Raw genomic sequence first — 24424 nt, 5'->3', positions numbered from 1 at the left:
GAGTATAAAGGCAGCAGGAGTATACTTAAGAGGGAAATCAGGAGGGCAAAAAGGGGACATGAGATAGCTTTGGCAAATAAAATTAAGGAGAATCCAAAAAGTTTTTATAAATACGTTAAGGACAAAAGGGTAACTAAGGGAGAGAATAGGGCCCCTCAAAGGTCCGGCGCCATTACACACGCGGCCGCTACAGCGCTCGCGGCTATAGCCGCAGACGCCGCCGACGATGACGTCACATCCGCCCCCACCGACCTCGCAACCTTCATGATCGCGGCCCAAACAACCGCCTCCGGGATCGCCGCACAGACAACCTGTTCTGCGATCGTCATGAAGACAATCGCCAACAGATTGGCGACCTCCGCGGCTACGGGGAAGAACTCTGTCTCCGTGGTCGCCGCAGCTACTTCCGCCCCCAGTGACGTCAGCAAACTACATTTGGACCACATCGCCGTATGTGTCTCCGCCCCCCCGCCGCGTTCCGTCACCACGCCTAACCCCGCCCCCCGCCGCGTTCCGTCACCACGCCTAACCCCGCCCCCCACTACGATCCGTCACCGCGCCTAACCCCGCCCCCCACTACGATCCGTCACCGCGCCTAACCCCGCCCCCCCGCCGCGTTCCGTCACCACGCCTAACCCCGCCCCCCCCGCTACGTTCCATCACCGCGCCTAACCCCGCCACCACGCCGCGTTCCGCCACCACGCCTAACCCCGCCCCCCGGCCGAGCTCCGTCACCGCGCCTAACCCCGCCCCCACGCCGCGTTCCGTCACCGCGCCTAACTCCGCCCCCCGGCCGAGTTCCGTCATCGCGCCTAACCCCGCCCCCCCGCCGGTGTCCATCACCATGTCCAACTCCGCCCCCATGCCGACCTCTGTCCCCGCCCCCAGGCCTAACCCTGCCCCCACATCCAGCTCCAGCCCCACACCAGGTCCTAGCTCCCCGCCCTGCCGTGTGTTCACCATCCCTCCAGACTTGCCCCTCTCTGAGGATGAAAGATCAGTCCTCAGCAGAGGTCTCACCTTCGTTCCCACACGTTCTCGGGTCAATGAATTCAATACACGGAGTGACACCGAACAATTCTTCCGCCGCCTTCGCCTCCGTGCCTTCTTCTTCAATCAAGACTCTCGCCCACCCTCTGACGACCCCTTCTCCCACCTCCAACACACCCCGTCCACCTGGACACCCCGTGCTGGCCTCCTACCTGCCCTCGACCTCTTCATAGCAAACTGCCGCCGCGATATTAACCGCTACCTGAACTCCCCCACCCCTCCCACCCACTCCAACCTCTCACCCTCGGAACGCGCAGCCCTCCACTCCCTCCGTTCCAACCCCAACCTCACTATCAAACCAGCTGACAAGGGAGGCGCAGTAGTAGTTTGGTGCACTGACCTTTACACCGCTGAGGCCAAACGCCAGCTCGCAGATACCTCCTCCTACCGTCCCCTTGACCATGACCCCACCCCCCACCACCAAACCATCATCTCCCAGACCATCCATAACCTCATCACCTCAGGGGACCTCCCATCCACCGCCTCCAACCTCATAGTCCCACAACCCCGCACCGCGCGTTTCTACCTCCTGCCCAAAATCCACAAACCTGACTGCCCCGGACGACCCATCGTCTCAGCCTGCTCCTGCCCAACCGAACTCATCTCGGCATACCTCGACACGGTCCTATCCCCATTAGTCCAAGAACTCCCCACCTACGTTTGTGACACCACCCACGCCCTCCACCTCCTCCAGGATTTCCGCTTCCCCGGTCCCCAACGCCTCATCTTCACCATGGACATCCAGTCCCTGTACACCTCCATCCCCCATCACGAAGGACTCAAAGCACTCCGCTTCTTCCTTTCCCGCCGTACCACCCAGTACCCTTCCACCGACACCCTCCTTCGACTGACCGAACTGGTCCTCACCCTGAACAACTTTTCTTTCCAATCCTCCCACTTTCTCCAAACAAAAGGAGTAGCCATGGGCACCCGCATGGGCCCCAGCTATGCCTGCCTCTTCGTAGGGTATGTGGAACAATCCATCTTCCGCAACTACACTGGCCCCACCCCCCATCTTTTCCTTCGCTACATTGATGACTGTATCGGCGCTACCTCGTGCTCCCACGAGGAGGTTGAACAGTTCATCCACTACACTAACACCTTCCACCCCAACCTCAAATTCACCTGGACAGTCTCGGACTCCTCCCTCCCCTTCCTAGACCTTTCTGTTTCTATCTCAGGCGACCGAATCAACACGGACATCTACTACAAACCAACCGACTCCCACAGCTACCTGGACTACACCTCCTCCCATCCTGCCCCCTGTAAAAACGCCATCCCATTCTCCCAATTCCTTCGTCTCCGCCGCATCTGCTCCCAGGAGGACCAGTTCAAAATACGTACAACACAGATGGCCTTCTTCTTCAAGGACCGCAATTTCCCCCCCGATGTGGTCGACGGTGCCCTCCACCGCATCTCCTCCACTTCCCGCTCCTCCGCCCTTGAGCCCCGCCCCTCCAATGGCCACCAGGACAGAACCCCACTGGTCCCACCTACCACCCCACCAATCTCCATGTACAGCGCATCATCCGCCGTCACTTCCGCCACCTCCAAACAGACCCCAGCACCAAGGATATATTTCCCTCCCCTCCCCTATCAGCTTTCCGTAGAGACCACTCCCTCCGCGACTCCCTTGTCAGATCCACACCCCCCACCGACCCAACCTCCACTCCCGGCACCTTCCCTTGCAACCGCAGGAGGTGCAACACTTGCGCCCACACCTCCCCCCTCACTTCTCTCCAAGGCCCCAAAGGAAACTTCCATATCCGCCACAGATTCACCTGCACCTCCACCCACATCATCTACTGCATCCGCTGCAGCCGGTGTGGCCTCCTCTATATTGGGGAGACAGGCCGCCTACTTGCGGAGCGATTCAGAGAGCACCTCTGGGCCACCCAGACGAACCAACCCAACCAACCTGTAGCACAGCATTTCAACTCCCCCTCCCACTCCACCGAGGATATGCAGGTCATTGGACTCATCCACCGCCAAACCACAACAACCCGACGGTCGGAGGAGGAGCGTCTTATCTTCCGACTGGGAACCCTCCAACCGCAGGGGATGAACTTGGACTTCACCAGTTTCTTCATCCCCCCTCCCCCCACCTTGTCTCAGCCGGATCCCTCCAGCCCGGCACCGCCTTCCTGACCTGCAGTCTTCTTCTTGACCTCTCCGCCTCCATCCTACTCCGACCTATCACCCTCACCTTGACCTCTTTCCACCTATCACATTTCCAACGCCCCTCCTCCAAGTCCCTCCTCCCTACCTTTTATCTTCTCCTGCTGAACACTCTCTGCTCATTCCTGAAGAAGGGCCTGTGCCCGAAACGTCGAATCTCCTGTTCCCTGGATGCTGCCTGACCTGCTGTGCTGTTCCAGCAATAAAGTTTCAACTTTGATCTCCAGCATCTGCAGACCTCACTTTCTCCCCTCAAAGATCAGCAAGGGTAACCTTTGTGTGGAGCAGCAGAAAATGGGGGAGATACTAAACGAATATTTTGCATCAGTATTTACTGTGGAAAAGGATATGGACGATATAGACTGTAGGGAAATAGATGGTGACATCTTGCAAACTGTCCAGATTACAGAGGAGGATGTGCTGGATGTCTTGAAACGGGTAAAGGTGGATAAATCCCCAGGACCTGATCAGGTGTGCCTAGAACTGTGGGAAGCTAGAGAAGTGATTGTTGGGTCTCTTGCTGAGATATTTGTATCATCGATCGTCACAGGTGAGATGCTGGAACACTGGAGGTTGGCAAATGTACTGCCACTGTTTAAGAAGGGCAGTAAGGACAAGCCAGGGAACTACAGACCGGTGAGCCTGATCTCGGTGGTGGGCAAGTTGTTGGAGGGAATCCTGAGGGACAGGATGTACATGTATTTGGAAAGGCAAGGACTGATTCGGGATAGCCAACATGGCTTTGTGCATGGGAAATCATGTCTCACAAACTTGATTGAGTTTTTTGAAGAAGTAACAAAGAGGATTGATGAGGGCAGGGCAGTAGATGTGATCTATATGGACTTCAGTAAAGCTTTCGACAAGGTTCCCCATGGGAGACTGATTAGCAAGGTCAGATCTCATGGAATACAGGGAGAACTAGACATTTGGATACAGAACTGGCTCAAAGGTAGAAGACAGAGGGTGTGGTGGAGTGTTGTTTTTCAGATTGGAGGCCTGTGACCAGTGGAGTGCCACAAGGATCGGTGCTGGGTCCTCTACTTTTTGTCACTTACATAAATGATTTGGATGCGAGCATAACAGGTACAGTTAGTAAGTTTGCAGATGACACCAAAATTGGAGGTGTAGTGCACAGCAAAGAGGATTACCTCAGATTACAACCGGAATCTTGACTAGATGAGCCAATGGACTGAGAAGTAGCAGATGGAGTTTAATTCAGATAAATGCAAGGCGCTACAGTTTGGGAAAGCAAATCCTAGCAGGACTTATATACTTCATGGTAAGGTCCTAGGGAGTTTAGGGTGTAGGTTTGCTCGCTGAGCTGTAGGTCTGATATCCAGACGTTTCATTACCTGGCTAGGTAACATCATCAGTGGCGACCTCCAAGTGAAGCGAAGCTGTTGTCTCCTGCTTTCTATTTATATCTTTCTGTTGGATGGGGTTCCTCAGGTTTGTGGTGATGTCATTTCCTGATCGTTTTCTGAGGGGTTGATTGATGGCATCTAGATCTATGTCTTTGTTTATGGCGTTGTGGTTGGAGTGCCAGGCCTCTAGGAATTCTCTGGTATGTCTTTGCTTAGCCTGTACCAGGATAGATGTGTTGTCCCAGTCAAAATGGTGGGTTTTTTTCATCCGTGTGTAGGGCTACGAGGGAGAGAGGGTCGTATCTTTTTGTGGCTAGCTGGTGTTCGTGTATCCTGGCGGCTAACTTTCTTCCTGTTTGTCCTACGTAGTGTTTGTGGCAGTGCTTGCATGGAATTTTGTAGATGACAAAAAGGAGAAAGTAAGGACTGCAGATGCTGGAGATCAGAGCTGAAAATGTGTTGCTGGAAAAGCGCAGCAGGTCAGGCAGCATCCAGGGAACAGGAGAATCGACATTTCGGGCATAAGCTCTTCTTCAGGAATGAGGAAAGTTTGTCCAGCAGGCTAAGATAAAAGGTAGGGAGGAGGGACTTGGGGGAGGGGCGTTGGAAATGTGATAGGTGGAAAGAGGTCAAGGTGAGGGTGATAGGTCAGACTGGGGTGGGGGTGGAGAGGTCAGGAAGGAGATTGCAGGTTAGGAAGGCGGTGCTGAATTCGATGGATTTGACTGAGACAAGGTGGGGGAAGGGGAAATGATGAAACTGGTGAAATCCGAGTTCATCCCTTGTGGTTGGAGGGTTCCTAGGCGGAAGATGAAGCGCTCAATTTCGCGTAGGTGGGGAGTTCTTGGACTAATGGGGACAGGACCGTGTCGAGGTATGCAGAGATGAGTTCGGTGGGGCAGGAGCAGGCGGAGACAATGGGTCGGCCGGGGCAGTCAGGTTTGTGGATTTTGGGCAGGAGGTAGAAGCGGGCGGTGTGGGGTTGTGGGACTATGAGGTTGGAGGCGGTGGATGGGAGATCCCCCGAGGTGATGAGGTTATGGATGGTCTGGGAGTCCCACCTACGTTCTGGACACCTCCCACGCCCTCCACCTGCTCCAGGATTTTCGCTTCCCTGGTCCCCAACGCCTTATTTTCACCATGGACATCCAGTCCCTGTACACCTCCATCCCCGATCACGAAGGACTCAAAGCCCTCCGCTTCTTCCTTTCCCGCCCTACCAACCAGTACCCTTGCACTGAAACCCTCCTTCGACTGACTGAACTGGTCCTCACCATGAACAACTTCTCTTTCCAATCCTCCCACTTCCTCCAAACGAAAGGAGTAGCCATGGGCACCCGCATAGGCCCCAGCTATGCCTGCCTCTTCATAGGATATGTGGAACAGTCCATCTTCCGCAACTACACTGCCCCACCCCCCACCTTTTCCTCCGCTACATCGGCGCCGCCTCGTGCACCCACGAGGATGTTGAACAGTTCATCCACTTCACCAACACCTTCCACCCCGACCTCAAATTCACCTGGACAGTCTCAGATTCCTCCCTCCCCTTCCTCGACCTTTCTATTTCTATCTCAGGCGACCGAATCAACACGGACATCTACTACAAACCGACCGACTCCCACAGCTACCTGGACTACACCTCCTCCCACCCTGCCTCCTGTAAAAACGCCATCCCATTCTCCCAATTCCTTCGACTCCGCCGCATCTGCTCCCAGGAGGACCAGTTCCAAAAACATACAACCCAGATGACCTCCTTCTTCAAGGACCGCAATTTCCCCCCCAACGTGGTCGACGATGCCCTCCACTGCATCTCTTCCACTTCCCGCTCCTCCGTTCTTGAGCCCCGCCCCTCCAACCGCCACCAGGACAGAACCCCACTGGTCCTCACCTACCACCCCACCAATCTCCATGTACAGCGCATCATCCGCCGTCATTTCCGCCACCTCCAAACGGACCCCACCACCAAGGATATATTTCCCTCCCCTCCCCTATCAGCATTCCGTAAAGACCACTCCCTCCGTGACTCTCTCGTCAGATCCACACCCCCCACCCACCCAACCTCCACTCCCGGCACCTTCCCCTGCAACTGCAGGAGGTGCAAGACTTGCGCCCACACCTCCCCCCTCACCTCCCTCCAAGACACCAAAGGAAACTTCCATATCCGCCACAGATTCACCTGCACCTCCACACACATCATTTATTGCATCCTCTGCACCCGATGTGGCCTCCTCTATATTGGGGAGACAGGCCGGCTACTTGCGGAGCGTTTCAGAGAACACCTCTGGGACACCCTGACCAACCAACCCAACCACCCTGTGGCTCAACACTTCAACTCCCGCTCCCACTCCACCAAGGATATGCAGGTCTTTGGACTCCTCCATCGCCAGACCACAACAACACGACGGTTGGAGGAAGAGCGCCTCATCTTCCACCTTGGAACCCTCCAACCACAAGGGATGAACTCGGATTTCACCAGTTTCATCATTTCCCCTCCCCCCCACCTTGTCTCAGTCAAATCCATCGAATTCAGCACCGCCTTCCTAACCTGCAATCTTCTTCCTGACCTCTCCGCCCCCACCCCAGTCTGACCTATCACGCTCACCTTGACCTCTTTCCACCGATCACATTTCCGACACCCCTCCCCCAAGTCCCTCCTCTCTACCTTTTATCTTAGCCTGCTGGACAAACTTTCCTCATTCCTGAAGAAGAGCTTATGCCCGAAACGTCGATTCTCCTGTTCCCTGGATGCTGCCTGACCTGCTGCGCTTTTCCAGCAACACATTTTCAGCATTTTGTAGATGACGTTTGTTTTGTCCATGGGTTGTACTGGGTCTTTTAAGTTTGTTAGTTTTTGTTTGAGGGTGTTGGTGGGTTTGTGTGCTACTAGGATTCCGAGGGGTCTTAGTAGTCTGGCTGTCATTTCTGAAACTTCTTTGATTAATGGTAAGGTGGTTAGGGTTTCTGGCTGTGTTTGGTCAGCTTGTCATGGTTTGTTCTTGAGGAATCTGCACACTGTATTTGTTGCGTATCCGTTCTTCTTGAATACGTTGTTTAGGTGGTTCCCCTCTGTTTTCTGAAGTTCGTCTGTGCTGCAGTGTGTGGTGGTTCGTTGGAATAGTGTTCTGATACAGCTTTGTTTATGTGTATAGTTAAGTATTTGGTCAGTGTTTGTTGGTTTTCTGTATATACAGGTTTGTAGGTTCTCCGTTGTCCTTTCTTTCGACCGTGACGTCCAGGAATGCGAGTTTATTGTCAGTTTCTTCCTCCTTGGTGAACTTTATGCCTGTGAGGGTGTTGTTGATGATGTTAAATGTTTCTTCTATCTTGTTTCGGTTTGTGATGACAAAGGTGTCATCTACGTAGCGGACCCAGATTTTTGGTTTGATGGTTGGTAGAGCTGTTTGTTCTAGTCTTTGCATTACTGCTTCTGCTATGAATCCTGATAGCGGAAATCCCATGGGTGTGCTGTTGGTTTGTTCGTAGACTATGTTGTTGAAAGCCAAACTACTAAGACCCCTCGGAATCCTAGTAGCACACAAACCCACTAACACTCTCAAACAAAAACTAACAAACTTAAAAGAACCAGTACAATCCGTGGACAAAACCAACGTCATCTACAAAGTTCCATGCAAGGACTGCCACAAACACTACGTAGGACAAACAGGAAGAAAGTTAGCCACCAGGATACACGAACACCAGCTAGCCACAAAAAGATACGACCCTCTCTCCCTCGTAGCCCTACACACGGATGAAAAAAACCCACCATTTTGACTGGGACAACACATCTATCCTGGGACAGGCTAAGTAAAGACATACCAGAGAATTCCTAGAGGCTGGCACTCCAACCACAACGCCATAAACAAAGACATAGATCTAGATGCCATCAATCAACCCTTCAGAAAAAGAACAGGAAATGACATCACCACAAACCTTAGGAACCTCATCCAAGAGAAAGATATAAATAGAAAGCAGGAGACAACAGCTTCGCTTCACTTGGAGGTCGCCACTGATGATGTTACCTAGCCAGGTAATGAAACGTCTGGATATCAAACCTACAGCTCAGCGAGTAAACCTACACCCTAAACTTCAACCTGAGCTACAAACTTTCACAAACCTTGCAAAAGTCCTCGGGAGTGTTGCTGAATAAAGAAATCTTGGAGTGCAGGTTCATAGCTCCTTGAAAGTGGAGTCGCAGGTCAATAGGATAGTGAAGAAGGCGTTTGGTATGTTTTCCTTTATTTGTCAGAGTATTGAGTACAGACGTTGGGAGGTCATGTTGCAGCTGTGCAGTACATTGGTTAGGCCACTGTTGAAATATTGCATGCAATCCAGGCGTCCTTCCTATTGGAAAGATGTTGTGAAACTTGAAAGGGTTCCGAGAAGATTTACAAGGATGTTGCCAGGGTTGGAGGATTTGAGCTACAGGGAGAGGCTGAACAGGCTGGGGCTGTTTTCCCTGCAGTGTCGGAGGCTGAGGAGTGACCTTATAGAGGTTTACAAAATTATGAGTAACATGGATAGGGTAAATAGGCAAAGTCTTTTCCCTGGGATCAGGGACTCCAGAACTTGAGGGCATAGGTTTAGGGTGAGAGGGGAAAGATATAAAAGAGACCTAAGGGGCAACATTTTCACGCAGAGGGTGGTACGTGTATGGAATGAGCTGCCACAGGATGTGGTGGAGGCTGGTACAATTGCAACATTTAAGAGGCATTTGGATGGGTATATGAATAGTAAGGGTTTGGAGGGATATGGGCCGGGTGCTGGCAGGTGGGACTAGTTTGGGTTGGGATATCTGGTCAGCATGGACGAGTTGGATCGAAGTGTTTGTTTCCCTGCTGTACATCTCTATGACTCTAAGTGTACTCGAGGGTTATAGCAATACTAGCTCTTTGGCAACTGAGGGTGGGCAAGAAGAGAAATGCCCTCTACACAGGAACCAGGAGACCCTTCAACCAGACACTGTGACGACAGTGGGAGTAGTTACAGCAAAGTAGACATAAGTAGAATAATTCCAAGCAAAACAATAAGAACTTCAATAACTCCAGACAAATGCACCTCTTGTTCTTCTCTCAATGCATCATAACTCTTTCTCCTTTCTCCTTTTACACATCCCAGGCCTGCCACCTGGCAAGGCAATGTTAAAAGCATGAGGTCTGAGAGGTCATAGGTTGCACAACCACAGCCATCAGAGCAGATATTTGCACTGTACATACCTTAGAGGTAGCAAAGTGATGGGATCGATAAATGATAGGCAGAATATTATTGATTTATCTTTATCATGGAGCATGGAGGCCATATCAAAAGTCAATAATTTGACTGCTAGTAATGGGCCTACCTCTGAATTTTACAGGAGCCTGAAATAAAGTCCAAGCCTCCAGTATTGATGTCCAATTAGATGCAGTTGGCAGAAAGAGGGTCAGAAGCTCAGAGAGGGTAGATTGTTGTAAGGGACACCGAAAGCATGTAATGTGGCAGGGCTCTGTTGTGGACAGCAATCTTTCAGAAACAAAAGGAGAAGCAAGATGGATGTCAGGAACAGAACAGTATCTGAAAGATCCAGGGACATGTCACTTGAAGACATGACGGAAGGAGGGTATGAAGGCACATTGTTTATGGTATATTGTTTATACCATTGAGAATGGTAAGAGGAAGCCAGCCAATACTCGTGTACTTGGAATCCAAGATCCCGTGAAAGGACATAGTCTTAAAAGTCAATACAGCCAACCTCTTCAATGAAATGATACCAAGGTTCTTGCTTACATTTGTGCTAACTTTATATTATGGCTGCACTTTGAATTCCTGGATAGTGGATTGAGCCCTCCAGCCATTCCGTTCCAAACCCATCTTATTTCCTCTGCTATATTGCCATTACAATAGGAAACCTAGCAGTATTGGGCATGAGCCATTATACCTGTAAAATAATTCTTTATTGGCTTCTTAATTGTCCTACATGAGTTTGTCCTAATTGGCTATGTGTTGCACCCACTGTTGTGGCAACTAAACCCCAAGAAAGACATTGGGATATCAGTCTATTATCTATTGCTATTTACAACACACATCCCATCCCTAACCCAATGCCAACACCTCCAAGCTCATGTATGAATGTTGGGAATATTCCCACTGGTGAGCTCCTGGGCATGAATGGACTGCAGCCAGGTTAGGTGAAAAAAATTGTGCAGAGATGCAAATGGCTTGTGCAAAGAGTCGGGTGAAGATCTCTATAATGGGGAGCACAGGAAAAGTCTGATGGGAGTGCAGACTGAAATGTTAATGCATTGGCTGGTCTACTGAAATCTCTTGATGTCACATGAAGGAGCATGGAGCAAGCCAACTCCAAATTAGCATTCAGCTTCATTCAGAAATTAGAATCCATCATTTGCGAAGTGGAAGTGGTGGCCAAGCCTATGACAACATTTGCAGACATGAAGCAGATTTGAAGGTGGATACTTTTGTTTGCATGGCAGTACAAGCAGATGTCTCGTATGATCTGACTGTTGCAGTGAAAGGTCATATGATCATAGTTTGTTGCTGTGCAAGGACAAATGGTTACTACGAGTTTAATCTGCTGCTTTCACAGATGCCGATGCACGTTCTTAAAGGCTCTTGTAGGGTCTTACAAGAATCTGTCCTCCAACTTTCTAGGATTGCTAAGGTTACTGAGACACTGCCTGGGAAAGTTATGATGTCACTATGGAACCTGAAACTGCTGTCCTGTCTTAGGATGATAGGATTTGTCTTTCTACCCCTGCCACCTCATTTTCCTTGCTTTAGTTTCTCAACCAGCCAACCCAGGTTGCTGCTGCCATGCTGAAATGTTGCAGTTCAACGTTGGACCTTTTAGAATCAGACATGCTCAATAGCATCCTCCCAGGCTGTCTGATGTTCCCTCCACTGAAAGTCAGCAGCTTTCCACGAGCCATGCTGCAGCCTCAGGGAAGTGTCTATGTGGGAGCACTCGGCAAAGTTCCAGAAATTGGGCACTAAAGAAATGCACATTTTAGTTATTGACTTTTGAACTGGATGTTGAGTAATTGGTGGATAAAGTTGGTTTGGAAAATTTGTTTTGTGGTAGCATTTGTTTCAATGTGGTAGTCAGGAGGGCATTGTGATAGTGACAGAGTAGAGTGAGGTGTTGGACTGTCTTAGAACAGAGAATCGAGATATAATTTATTGCAACTGCAATCAGATAACTATAAACAGCCTAGTCAAAAAAGAGGTGTTCGTTGCTTCCTACTTTCCTCCTGCTTTGCCTCAGTTTCTTGCAATAAACTCTGATGCAGTGGCTGTGCCTCATGGTAATGAGGTTGTGAAGGTTGCCGAAACCCATGAAAAATCATGACACATAACCTGGCAAATACTGTAGTACCTTTATCAGAGAGCACCCGACAGCAGAAGCATTGTCTGAGCTTCCCAATTGTCTGCACTATACTGTTTCATGCAGGACCAGGGGTCTCCTTAAATGCATGTTGCCTATGCAAGGTTGAGATGCAGAATACTGAGTCGTTATCAGTTAATAGCCCTTATCATCCAAACACCTCTGGATCGACACAGTTCAAATAATGCCAGTTAATAATCTGCTTCATATACAGTATTTATTTTTAACACTGCTGCAAGGATAACAGACATACACCTACGTAATATGTCAAGTATAATTGTGCAATCTGCATATTGAGGAAGTGGAACCCTTTCAGTTGTGCATTTCACTATAATGCCTAGCAACCTATAATGGCAAAACTCAACACAGGGAAGCTGGCAGTCCTGACAAAATCATACATTTCTCTCTCTGATCATAGACAATATCATGTACTATCATCCCCTACCATAACAACATTAGTCATATCCTTTCATGCGGTAGTGAATGGTTGGAAGATGTTGGAGATGTTGCCTTTTCCAGTATAGAAAGATCACAACATGAGGAAATTCATAGATGTAGTCACCTTCACCACCAATGCATTGCCTTGCTTTAAAACTACATCAGAAAAGATATGAAATTTCTGTGAGAACTTCCCTCATCCAATAGAGTTTTCAGATATATTGACCCTTTCTTTGCTCAAGATAAAAGAAATGATCTCTAAAACTGCTAGGTGGATCAGGCCTCTGACTAAGGGCACCTGCCTAAACCACCTCCCTCCATAACACCACCGCAAATATTGTCCCTCGACATGAATCCTGTTTTACTCTGGTTGTCTCTATACAATCTCCCTGCCATGTTACAGGCCAAAAGGAATAATCCACCTTGCCCCATGCACACTTTGTAAATTTCACCAACTTTAATTAATATTAGAAAATGCACAGCAATTCCACAAACTCAGACTTAGCTGCAGAAATTAGTCAGCAAATAAACAGCATGTGGTTGATTTTTTAAAATAAGGTTCTTCCTGCTGCTGAATGTATTGGATGCTGAATTCATCTGCCGTGTTTAAGAGAAGCTGTTCATAGGAGTGATGGGGTCAGAAACATAGTGTAAATTTAGCATATTTCCAGTGTAAACTTCTTATGCCTGAGTCAATGTCCTCACCAAAATGGCACCAACACAGCTTGCACCAAAAGTGTGCATATAGCTAGAGCCCCATTTTCATATGAAAATAGCACCTGAAGCATACAATTTACTAGCACTACAGATCCAAATTCAGTGATCATGATTTTGGATTAGCAACAGTTTGTAGTAAATGTTAAAAATCTTCACGTCATTTCATCATCTTTTATTTAAGGATTACTGAAGAGTGGACACTGAGACTTGAACGTAGAAGAAGAGCCATTAACAAGTATATTCAGAACAAAACAGATCAATTAAGTGATGAAGTGCATGTTCAGAAGAATCAATTAAATGGCACAGAAAAGAACTCACAGCTCACTGGATATAGAAACCTAATTTTACCAGAATCGAGAAAGGATGTCACAATTGAGGAAAGAAAATTTATTTTCGAACTGCAGGGAATAGAGTGGAAGGTTTGTGTAAAAATATATTGCTCCTTTTTGAAAACACACTAATTATATTTTCAGGACTGGAGTCTCCTTATTTACTTGTGGGACATGGGCTTCACTGACCAAGACAACATTTATTGCCAGTCTACTGTTGCCCTCAAGAAGGCGGTGGTGAGCTGCATTCTTGAACCTCTGCAGTTGAAGTGCTTTAGGAGAACCCACATTGCTGTTAGGGAGGGAATTCCTGTGATATAAGCAGAAATCTGAAGTCTAACCTAATCCTCTTTGTTTCTATTGAAGTAAACTCATAAGCTAAATCCAGTGTTGAAAGTGCCCTAGCATCATAAAATGCTTCTTGTGTAACAATGAAATATACCCACGCGCAGACAATCAACAAGGCAGTATCAAAACAGTGCCACAGGTGTTATTAGTTTGGAGAAAAGTCTTTTTTTGTACATGGTTTACCCCATTCTTATTACGGCTGCATCGGATGATAATGCCTTGGAGTCTAAATAAAGCATGTGCTTTGTTCCAATGACTTGCTTCACTTTTTCAGGTACAAAGCTCATTCAAGCACAGAAAAAGCATGATGCTTGAATGATGTATGAGGCCTTCAGTGAGGTACAGTGGATAATGTCTCTGCCTCTGAGCCAGAAGCTCTGGGTTCACTCTGGGATTCGGTGGCTAGAGACACATTCATAATCAATTAAGTATCAACTTGTAAATCTTTCTAACAAATACCAATAATAGTTGATTACCATGTGATGGAAAAAATTTGGAGCCATTACCATCATTGTTCAAATATTTTATTTCATCTATATCTGCAGTCTATAACATACATAGTGTATGTTGCCATAGCAACTCAGACTGCTTGTGGGGCTGTTTAGGTCAGTTGGCTGAATTGGATGGCAGGTTAGTGCCAAAAGCATGAGCTTCATTCTGGCTGGGATGAATCAGGACCTCTCCCATTGTCCTATCTGTGGTGGAGGTTGTGGCATTGTGGGTTGAACCTCACTTTGGGCAAAGTGCTGGAAAACTGAGATGTTTAGATATTTGCCTGAAATGAACAATTATGTGATCTTGAGACCAATTCAAGCACAACATCAGTGCTCTTGCATAGGTCACTTAAAACATTAGAGTGCATTTTCAACACATACTGATCTGATGAGGGTGAACTTGTCAGAGGTAGAACTAGCTGGGGAGGATTTGAATAGAATATCCGGTGCTAGTAATATTTATAATGAGCTAGTTACTTAACAGTAAGTGTCAGCATTGCAAGCAGAGGATACTTCCACATTTAGAGGATTTAAAAAAATCTTTTCGAAATTCTCTATCATATAGCTTGGTGGTGGGAAGGTGGATTGCCAAAGTCAAGCATAGATTAAACCCTAGTTAAGACATAAAATGATTTCTGTGCTCCACTGATGAGGCAGTTTAGACCTCAAATCCATTTCACAGCTGGAAAAGTGAATATGCTGCTCTATGTGTGCAAGGAAGGTTTGTCTTGTTGGGTTCTGCAAATCATCTTTTCCATAAGCTCAAGGTGGCAGGCATGGTTAACATTGTGAACATCGTGTGACCCCAGCCATACCTATACCCTGGCATTTTAATCCTGTTGTCTGTGTAATCCTTGCCAAGTTAAAATCCAGTGTAAGGGTCATATATGGCAAGCAGCTAAAGTAAAAGAACAACATATTGATTCAAAACTAAAATAAGGACCTTTCAGTATTAATTAAGTAATGCTGACTGACACTAATATGTATACAATGAGAACTGCATTGTACCAGTGAGTAATTGACAAATGTAAAATATTACCAATGAAGAAGCAATAAGTAGGTACAATATGAACTAATGAAAATTTATTTTTTAAAAGGATTTTTGTGAGTATTTTGAGTTTTCACTGAGCCTTGTAAATATGGAATAAGGAAAGATTTGCTGTTACTTTTCAAAAAGCACAGACTATATTTATGTCACAATAGACAACCTAGGAAAATGTAGCTCTTTCCTTGGGAAATATATGAACAAATTGATTTATTTGTCACACATGGCAGCAAACACTTCAAGGAAGTGAATTCATTGTTTAAAATGATTTGTAAATGTCCAATTTGTTGCCAAATTGAAAATTATTTGCTTTGTGATGTGCTTGTGTATTATTTTTTGCTGCAGGATTTTCCTGAAACGTTAAAGGACAAGACTTATCTAAAAGAGTGGCATATTAAGAAAACAAGCATAGAACACATCCCATCTTTTATTGTCATGTTTCAGAACCTGATTGTGATGGATTTGTCCAGAAACTGTATCAAGGAACTTCCAATTGAAATAGGTACTTATGATTTCTATTAAATTGAGACTAACCCTTTTCCCACTGGATCCAACCTGACATCAACCTCACCCCCTCCCGATCTGTGGGGAGCTGGTTTGCTGAGCTATTTCCATTGGAATTCTGCAACTGATGATCATTCTGTATGCTGTGTGCAAATGGTGAAATCATGATCCTAATCAACTGCCTTTAATGAAGGAACAGCTTCTTTGGTTGCAAGTATATATCTGTGCTTGCAGCAATATATTTGGTCATTCATGTTCACCAAGTGTGATTGAGGAGGCAACTGCTGAACACTGACTTCAATTTGCCATGTGGGCTAACTATTGTTGAGAGTTTTGAAAGCTTGCACTCTTGACTAACTTTCCAGTGCTGACAGTTTTATCTAGATAAAATTTGTCTTCCAGTTGTTTGACATTGATTTTTATGTCTCATGCCTGTTACCACATCTGGCTCTTCAGTATTTTTACCACTATTGTAATAATATTTTGACAGGTACCTGAATAGGAAAAGTTTAGATATGGATCTATGACTAGTGTGTGTGCAGGATTAGATTAGTGTTTATATTAGACTATTTTCGCTGACTTCAGTAGCAGTATTTCTCCACTTCAGGATTACTTTGTGCAAGTCTGTACTGGATTTGCTTGATTTCTTTATTCTGATTCACTGCCTACTCAGCCTTTTGATTTGATTGGGATAGTATGTAGATAAAGTAAGAATTTTTAGTTATTGAATGTTCCAATCCTCTGTAAAATGGCTGAATTCTTTACTTGTGCACTGAAAGTTATTGTCATTCATCACAATGTCTGGACTGAGTAAGATTTGTTTTCAGGGAATTTTACAATTTCACTAGTAGTTGCTGATATCAGGTCTAATGCCTAGTGGTCAGAATAGCAATTAGTGACAAGATAGTTCCTTAAGCTTCTATAGTCTGTCTGAGATGTGATGTATCATAAATGACTCTTTAATTTGCATAGCTCGGTATTTGTTTCAAGGACTGCACTGGGGTCCTGGGGAGTGTTGGTGAACAAAGAGCCCTTGGGTGCAGGCTCCTGCAGGTTTCATAGCTCCTTGACAGTGGAGTCGCAGGTAGATAGGGTAGTGAAGAAGGTGTTTGGTATGCTTACCTTTATTGGTTAGTGAATTGAGTATTGGAGTTGGGAGGTCATGTTGTTGTACAGGACATTGGTTAGGCCACTTTTGCAATACTGCATTCAATTCTGGTCTCCCAGTTATAGGAAAGATGTTGTGAAACTTGAAAGGTTCAGAAAAGCTTACAAGATATCACCAAAGTTGGAGAGTTTGGGCAACTGGGGGAAGCTGGATAGGTTGTAGTGATTTTCCCTGGAGCATCAACGGCTGAGGGATGACCTTATGGAGGTTTGTAAAATCATGAGGAGCATAGATAGGGTGAATAGCCAAAGTCTTTTTCCCAGGGTAGGGGAGTCCAAACCTAGAGATCATAGATTTAAGGTGAAATGGGAAAGATTTAAAAGGGACCTAAATGGTAGCATTTTCATGCAGAGGGCGGTGCATGTATAGAATGAGCTGCCAGAGGAGGTGGGGGAGGCACTTAAAAGGCATCTGATAGGTATATGAATAGGAAATGTTTAGAGGGATATGCCAAAATCCGGCAAATAGAACTAGATTACTTGAGGATATCAGGTTGGCATGGGTGAGTTGGACCAAAGAGTCAGTTTCTGTGCTGTACATCTCTATGACTCAATGACTCCAAGGCTGATGGAGTCCTTAGTCACATTGCTTATGTTTGGTCAATAGAGCACTTCTCTTACCTTCCTCAAACTAGATGAATTCATTGAAGTCTTTCATGGACATGCTTCAGCATCTCTTTTCTCTGTCCTTAGCAATAATGGCAAAGTGCTTTGCCAAAGATATTATCTTGGGCAGCAGGTAGCTCACTGCTGTCTCACCGCACCAGGGACCAGGTTTGATTCCAGCCTCAGGTGACGGTCTATGTGGAGTTTGTACATTCTCTCCTTGACTGTATGAGTTTCCTCCAGATGCTCCAGTTAGGTGGAATCGCCGTGCTAAATTGCCCATAGTGTCCAGGATTTGCAGGCTTGGTGGACTAACCACTGGAAATGCAAGATCACAGAAATAGGGGCACGGCTTTCGGTGGGAGGCTCTTTGGAGTATCGAATTGGACTTAGTGGGCTGAATGGCCTATTTTCACATTGTAGCAATTCAATGATCTTCAGATATCACTTCATTTCTGTATACCTAATAATCAGTTATGTCAATAGGTGTGTCCTCAATGGTTGCACACCATCATTTTATCACACTTCCTATAGCATTTGAAGAGTTGCATCTTGGGTGCACAGTTTGCCTTATTTGAGAAAGATACTTGTTTTTCAACTTCACTATCTCTGATGGGTTGTTGACTTCCGGCCTGGTCTACTTGTTGCTCCTTATTCAACTCTAGAAATTTCGTTCACAGCCTTTGCACCCTCAACTTCCTTCAGCGGGAATGCTGCTGTCATCTGCATGCCAGAAATGTATTTTTGTTTCTTTTGTTGTATTTCATGACCAGATGATGGCTCTATGATGAAATAATATTCTTTGTGGATGCTACGGACCAAGTAGAAGCAGCTTGAGGAAGAAGTTTTGAATTGTTTTGTGATCTACTTACTTTGTCCTTGTCAAACAGGTTTTGATTGAACTATTCACAAGTAAAAATAAGAGCTGGTACTCTTTTTCGATCTGAGCATAGCAGTGGTCAGCTTACAAATGCAACTAGTTGTCCATGATGCATAAGGGTTGGTCCAAATCTTGCCTTATTGGCAACACACTGCGAGGTGACTTCAGCATTGACAAATTGTTTACCTCATCACTGATGTTGTCATCACTAGGGTTCGATTTTAATCTAAGTTGTTTGTTGTTCTGATCCTAAGAAGACTGCACATCCTAAGCAATGAGCTGGCAAAGAGGTTCAAACTCAGATGATGAATTAGACAAGAACATTGCGAGACAGTTCACAAATTCAACAAATTTGTCGGTCACTGCACCTCTGCGACAACCTTCACCTAGTCAGGACACACACAAAGTATTTTTTGCTGTCAGTAAGTGACCAATGTGCTTGAATTCAGGATTCTTGTTAGCATCTTTTTCTTCTTGATCCTTTCTTTTCTTCTATCACACTTTATTTCCTGTTGATCTGTGATAACTGCCTTTCCTACTTCTATTTGCTTACATCTAGTTGCCAGCTCTTCAAAGAATGATTTCTTGGCTTTCTTTTCTTTCAATTTTTAGGATCACTTTGGTTCTGGGGACTCCATCTTGGTGTTAGTTCCTCTATCTTGACTTTCAGGCTGTACTTAAGAGTGCTCGAACTCTCTTTGGCAGATATTGATTTGATTAAACACTGCCATCTATTTTAAAATGATACTCCCTTTACCTGCATGTTCTCTAACCTGATTTATTGCATCCGTTACTCCCAATGTAGTCTCCTCTCCTCCAGGAGAGACTGAGTGCAAACTCTGGGAACACCTATGGTCCATACGCTCCAATCAACCCCACCTTCCAGTTGCCAGCCATTTCAACACCGCCTCCCACTCCCCCGATGACACGTCCATCCTCGGCATCCTCCACTGTCAAAATAAGGCCACATGCAAATTGGAGGAAGAGCACCTCCAATGGGCAGCATGGTGGCTCAGTAGTTAACACTGATGCCTCACAGCACCAGGGTCACAGGTTCAATTCCAGCCTCTGGCGACTGTCTGTGTGGAGTTTGCACATTCTCCCCGTGTCTGCGTGGGTTTCCTCCGGGTGCTCGGGTTTCCTCCCACAGTCCAAAGATGTGCAGGTCAGGTGAATTGGCCATGCTAAATTGCCCACAGTGTTAGGTGAAGGGGTAAATGTAGGGGAATGGATCTGGGTGAGTTTCTCTTCGGAGGATCGGTGTGGACTTGTTGGGCCGAAGGGCCTGTTTCAACATTGTAGGGAGTCTAATCAAAACCTCATCTTCCACTTCAGGACCTTACAACCATATGACCTCAACATAAAAGCCACCAGCTTCTAAATCTCTCCAACTCATCCCATGTTCATCCCTCCTCCATCTCGCCCCCTTGACTCAACCTCACCTGTCCATCTTCTTTCCCACCTATCCGCTCCACCCTTTCCACTGACCAGTCACAATCACCTTCTACCTGCATCCACTTATTAGCATTCTACCTATCTTTACCCCAGCCTCAACCTCTCCCTCTACTTATTTCTCAGCCCCCTTTCCCCACCTCAGTGCTGTTGAAGGGTCCTGACCTGAACCATCAATTCTCCTGCTCTTCTGATACTGTTTGACCGAATGTGCTTTTTCTAGCTATACATTTTATTTTCTCCCTACAACAACACCCTTGTAATCATCTAGGATCTGTTCACATCTATGGTTACTAGTGCAACCATTAGGCTTACTTCCTCTGACGTAAGTGAATTTTGTTTAACAACTACCTTCAAGATCTCCTGATCTTCATTATTCCCAATTCATTCAGTTCTCAGCTTCATTTCTTCTCATGTAATGAGCATTGTTGTATGATTTAGCTTTGACTTTATTTTCCAGGGTTTCATTATTGGGTCTTAATCTTGAGCCACTTCGCACAGATCTGTGAAATTCATAATGTTTCCCAAAGCTTCTTTTTGACATTTCATGTTCACTTTGTTGTCTCTTTGTGCAGTCATCATTCTAACATGATTTGGAGATGCCGGTGTTGGACTGGGGTATACAAAATTAAAAATCGCACAGCAACAGGTTTATTTGGAACAACTAGCATTTGGAATGCTGCTCCTTCATCAGGTGGCTGTGATGAAGGAGCAGCGCTCCGAAAGCTAGTGCTTCCAAATAAACCTGTTGGCCAATAACCTGGTGTTGTGTAATTTTTAACATCATTCTAAAAGTAAGCCACTTATCACCTTTAACCAATGCCAACCTGTTGTATCATGTAGAGTGAATTGTTAGAATCACTGGATGACATTTCTCCAGAGGTTTAAAGACTTTGCTTCTTTCTAGCTTAATACTTGTGTCAAAGCAATTCAGCTTTTTGCAGTTAAAATACTGCTGTCCCCACACTGAATTAGCTTCCTTTATCTTTTTTTGTGTTGGCCTCCACAATATTTATACCCTGCCTTGAATCTTGATCTTTCTGCTGACTCTTTTGCAAATATTTCTTTGCTTTATCCAATATGCTGTTCTCATTACACCTGGGATGCCTTTTGGTGTAATTCAAAACTTCGTTTGTTCTCCCATTACTATGTTCCAGTTGATGATTGATAGATAAGCTCGGAGTTTCAATGCGTGTTGATTGCTTTGTTGAGAATAGGTTTATCCCTTCCCAGCTGATAAAACTCCCACAGCAGGAGCTCCTATGCCTATGACAAGCTTATCTCTTATGAGAACCTTTTGCAGTTGTGATGAGGAAGAAAACTATAGACGATATACGAATATTATTAGAATGGCTGGATGACTAGAAAAGTAGCAAATGAGGGGAACTGAGAGAAAACAGTTTTGGGGAGAGCAAACAAGGTCAGAGACTATACATTAAATGGCATGTTACTGAGCAAACAGCAGGATTTTAGAGATCATGTCTGAAAATTCCTGAAGGTAACCAGACAAATCATATGAAGTAAATATACGAAAACATATAAGATTGTTTTCATTACTAACAGCGGCATAGAATATAAGAGCAACACTAGAACTATATAAGCAAAACCTATTTAGGCTGCAGTTAAAATAAAACATAATACTGCGGGGGTTTATTAGCTCAGTAAATGGACAGCTGGTTTGCAATCTAGAATGATGCCAACAATGCAGGTTCAATTCCCATACTGACTGAGGTTACCATGAAGGTTATCCACCTTCTCAACCTCACTCCACAACAGACTGTGGAGGTTTAACCACCATCAGCCATCTTTCTCTCTCTAATGAGAATGCAACTCTGTGGTCCTCTGGGATTATGGTGATTTTACGGTATAACATTCTCATCACCAAGCTACAGAAAGGATGTGATCACATGAGAGGGGGTACAGACATTTATTAGGACATTGCAGGAATGGAGGATGTTTGCTATAAGGAAAGATTGGATAGGCTGGGGCTATTTATTTTGAAGCAGGGTAGATTGAATCACAGACTTAATTGAAGGAATAAAATTATGAGACACCTGGACAAAATGGATTGGAAGGACCTAATTCCATTATCAGGGTTGTCAGTTCCAGGGGTCTAGATTTAAAGTAATTAGTAGCAGAATTAGATAGTAATTGAGGCAGGACTTTCTTCATCCTGTGTGTGATGAGGATTTGGAAGTCTTGCTGAAGGGATGCTTGAGATAGAACCCTCAACACATTTAGAATGCACTTGGATATATAAAAGTGTCATTTTAATGGCTACAGCCTAAGAACTGAGATTAGCTGGATCATTCCTCTTTCATCCAATGATATCAGTCATGAAGGCTGAAAAGCCTGATTATATGCCATAAATATCACTCTGTTTCTTATTGTAAACTTTTATCTGTATCCAGAGTTTCATGCTACTGGAAAGTAGTGCTGAGCAGAGGCCAAGAGCTTTTCATGGGCTAGGAGGACAATGGAATTCTCAGTTTCTCTGAACTGTTCCTGCATAAATTCTGGTTGTTGGTTACAGAGGAAATTATTGAAAACTTTGAAACACTCCCAAGTTCTCTCCACAATCAGGTATTGTCTAATTAAGGTACTTATGAAGGCTGAATTAAAGAATAAAAAAACTTTTCATTAAAAAAAATTTAAAATACAGAATAGCCCTAATTTTAACAGAATGGGTTGTGCTGGTTGGAGGGTGAATGGATTATTGAGGTAAGGGCTAAACTGGACTGGTGCAGGCATCTAAAGGACACATTTTCAGTGCATGTGCGCTGAATTGGATTGGTACAGGAAAGAGCATCACCTACAGATCACACATATTTGGAAATCATACTGGTACTGTCTGGAATTCTCCTGGTCTCTAAGGCTGGCTACCAAGTTTCCTGCCTGAGGACAATGTGTGTTACGACTTCGGGCTTTTAATGTTTTGACTGAATTTTGATGTTCAATAATCTGTTCTTCAAAGAGTCAGAAAACATTTCCTGGCTGAGTTTTATTAAGTATGATGGTTAATGTCAACAATGGGATTGAGAATTAGGCACACCAACTGGGCTTAAAATTCTGGCCTCAACCACTTCCAGTCTTGAATTTGGCAAGATCAAAATTTCAGCCCCAGTATTCTAGTCTGCTGCAATCTTCCAACATGTAAATCTGCAGATTTTTGACAATAATCATCTCTCCAAATTTAAAGTGATTGGTTGAATCTAATATAAACTGGGTGCAGTACAACAACCTGACATATAGAATTTAGTGGTTTTGGTAGGAAATTTTAACTCAAAAGCAGATAGTTTTGGAATAAGTGAGATATGCTTTCTAAAAAAAATCTCATCAGGCTCAAACCATCTCAAACTGTTTTACTTCTGGTTTTAAAAGGAGTAGATAATCTGTTCCTAGAGACCAGATTGGTACCTCAGATTTGATTTCTTTTTTTGCTGCAATTAGGGCTGGATGTTTTTTCCAAACCTTGGGCAACTAAAGAATAGTGAGGACTGCAGTATGGAAGAGGCAAGCAGTATTACAGCACTACTTGGGGTCTAGGAGGAGCAGGAACATTTGCTACGGGCCTCTAAGGAAACATATGTCCACCTGTTGAGGATTGCTTACCCTTCTTTCAGGATTCAGTCATTTCCATGGCTGGTATCAAGAAACAAAATAGCTGCAGTGAGGAGGTGTTGAGTGTGTGAGAGTTGGTAAGATGGGAAGTAGTTGTAGCTATAACCTATTAATAAAGGCCTTGAAAGAAGTGATATCATCCACTTTTTTCTCCCAGGTAACACATCTTTGACCTTGAGTAATCATTTCAATGTACCCTGGCCATTAATTCTGACCTAACTTCTTAAGCCCCAAAACTTTCCCTCTCCCAATATATTGCAAGTCCAGCTTTGACTTTATCAATGGTTTTCTTCTTGACAAAGACTTTGGGCAACAGATAAGTTCTTCTTTGCATTGAATAGACTTCGACCAATTATAATTTATTTTTCAACTGATATTTTTGGGATTACCATATCCACTTGCTCTGTTTTAATTCTTAATTTAAATAACAATTATGTATTGTCTAATCAAAGTCAGAATCTTTTAGTGCAAACTATTTTACCAAACCTCCTAATGGAGTGCGTACCAACTATTGGAAACTGATTGGAATGGAATTCTAGCCAGCTAGAATTTGATTGGTGAAGTTACACTGAAATAGGAAGTCCCTGAAACATTGTCAATATTTAAACATAAACATGCAGCCCACTTACTGGATTGTCCAGCAGCAGAATTGCCAGTTGCATGAAAGAATATTATCTCCAGATTAAGGACTCCAGTTACTGTCATTTTAGCAATTAGAAGCAGAACAAGAGGTCTGGAAACCATGGTAACATTGAAATGATTACTCAAGGTTAAAAATAAGTGTTACCTGGGAGAAAAATGTAGACATTATCACTTTTTGCAAGGCCTTTATTACTCTTATTGTAACTAAATATTC

At 45.0% G+C, this 24424-nt stretch overlaps 1 protein-coding gene across 4 annotated transcripts in view; it reads left to right on the top strand.

Moving 5' to 3' along the window:
• The window catches only part of lrrc2 (leucine rich repeat containing 2), an 89247-nt gene that overhangs the window by 27950 nt on the left and 36873 nt on the right, over window positions 1–24424 (top strand). For all 4 annotated transcript variants that reach the window (XM_043713612.2, XM_043713628.2, XM_043713621.2 and 1 more), the window contains 2 exons: window positions 13304–13541; window positions 15684–15840. In XM_043713612.2, the coding sequence (XP_043569547.2) occupies window positions 13304–13541; window positions 15684–15840 (395 nt within the window). The remainder of the gene's footprint in view (window positions 1–13303; window positions 13542–15683; window positions 15841–24424) is intronic.

The sequence above is a fragment of the Chiloscyllium plagiosum genome, unplaced genomic scaffold, assembly GCF_037043375.1.
Source record: "Chiloscyllium plagiosum isolate Xiang-an unplaced genomic scaffold, Cpla_swu_hap1 HiC_scaffold_2, whole genome shotgun sequence".
In the NCBI taxonomy this organism is placed as follows: Eukaryota; Metazoa; Chordata; class Chondrichthyes; order Orectolobiformes; family Hemiscylliidae; genus Chiloscyllium; species Chiloscyllium plagiosum.
This window is presented reverse-complemented; position numbering and strand designations above follow the sequence as displayed.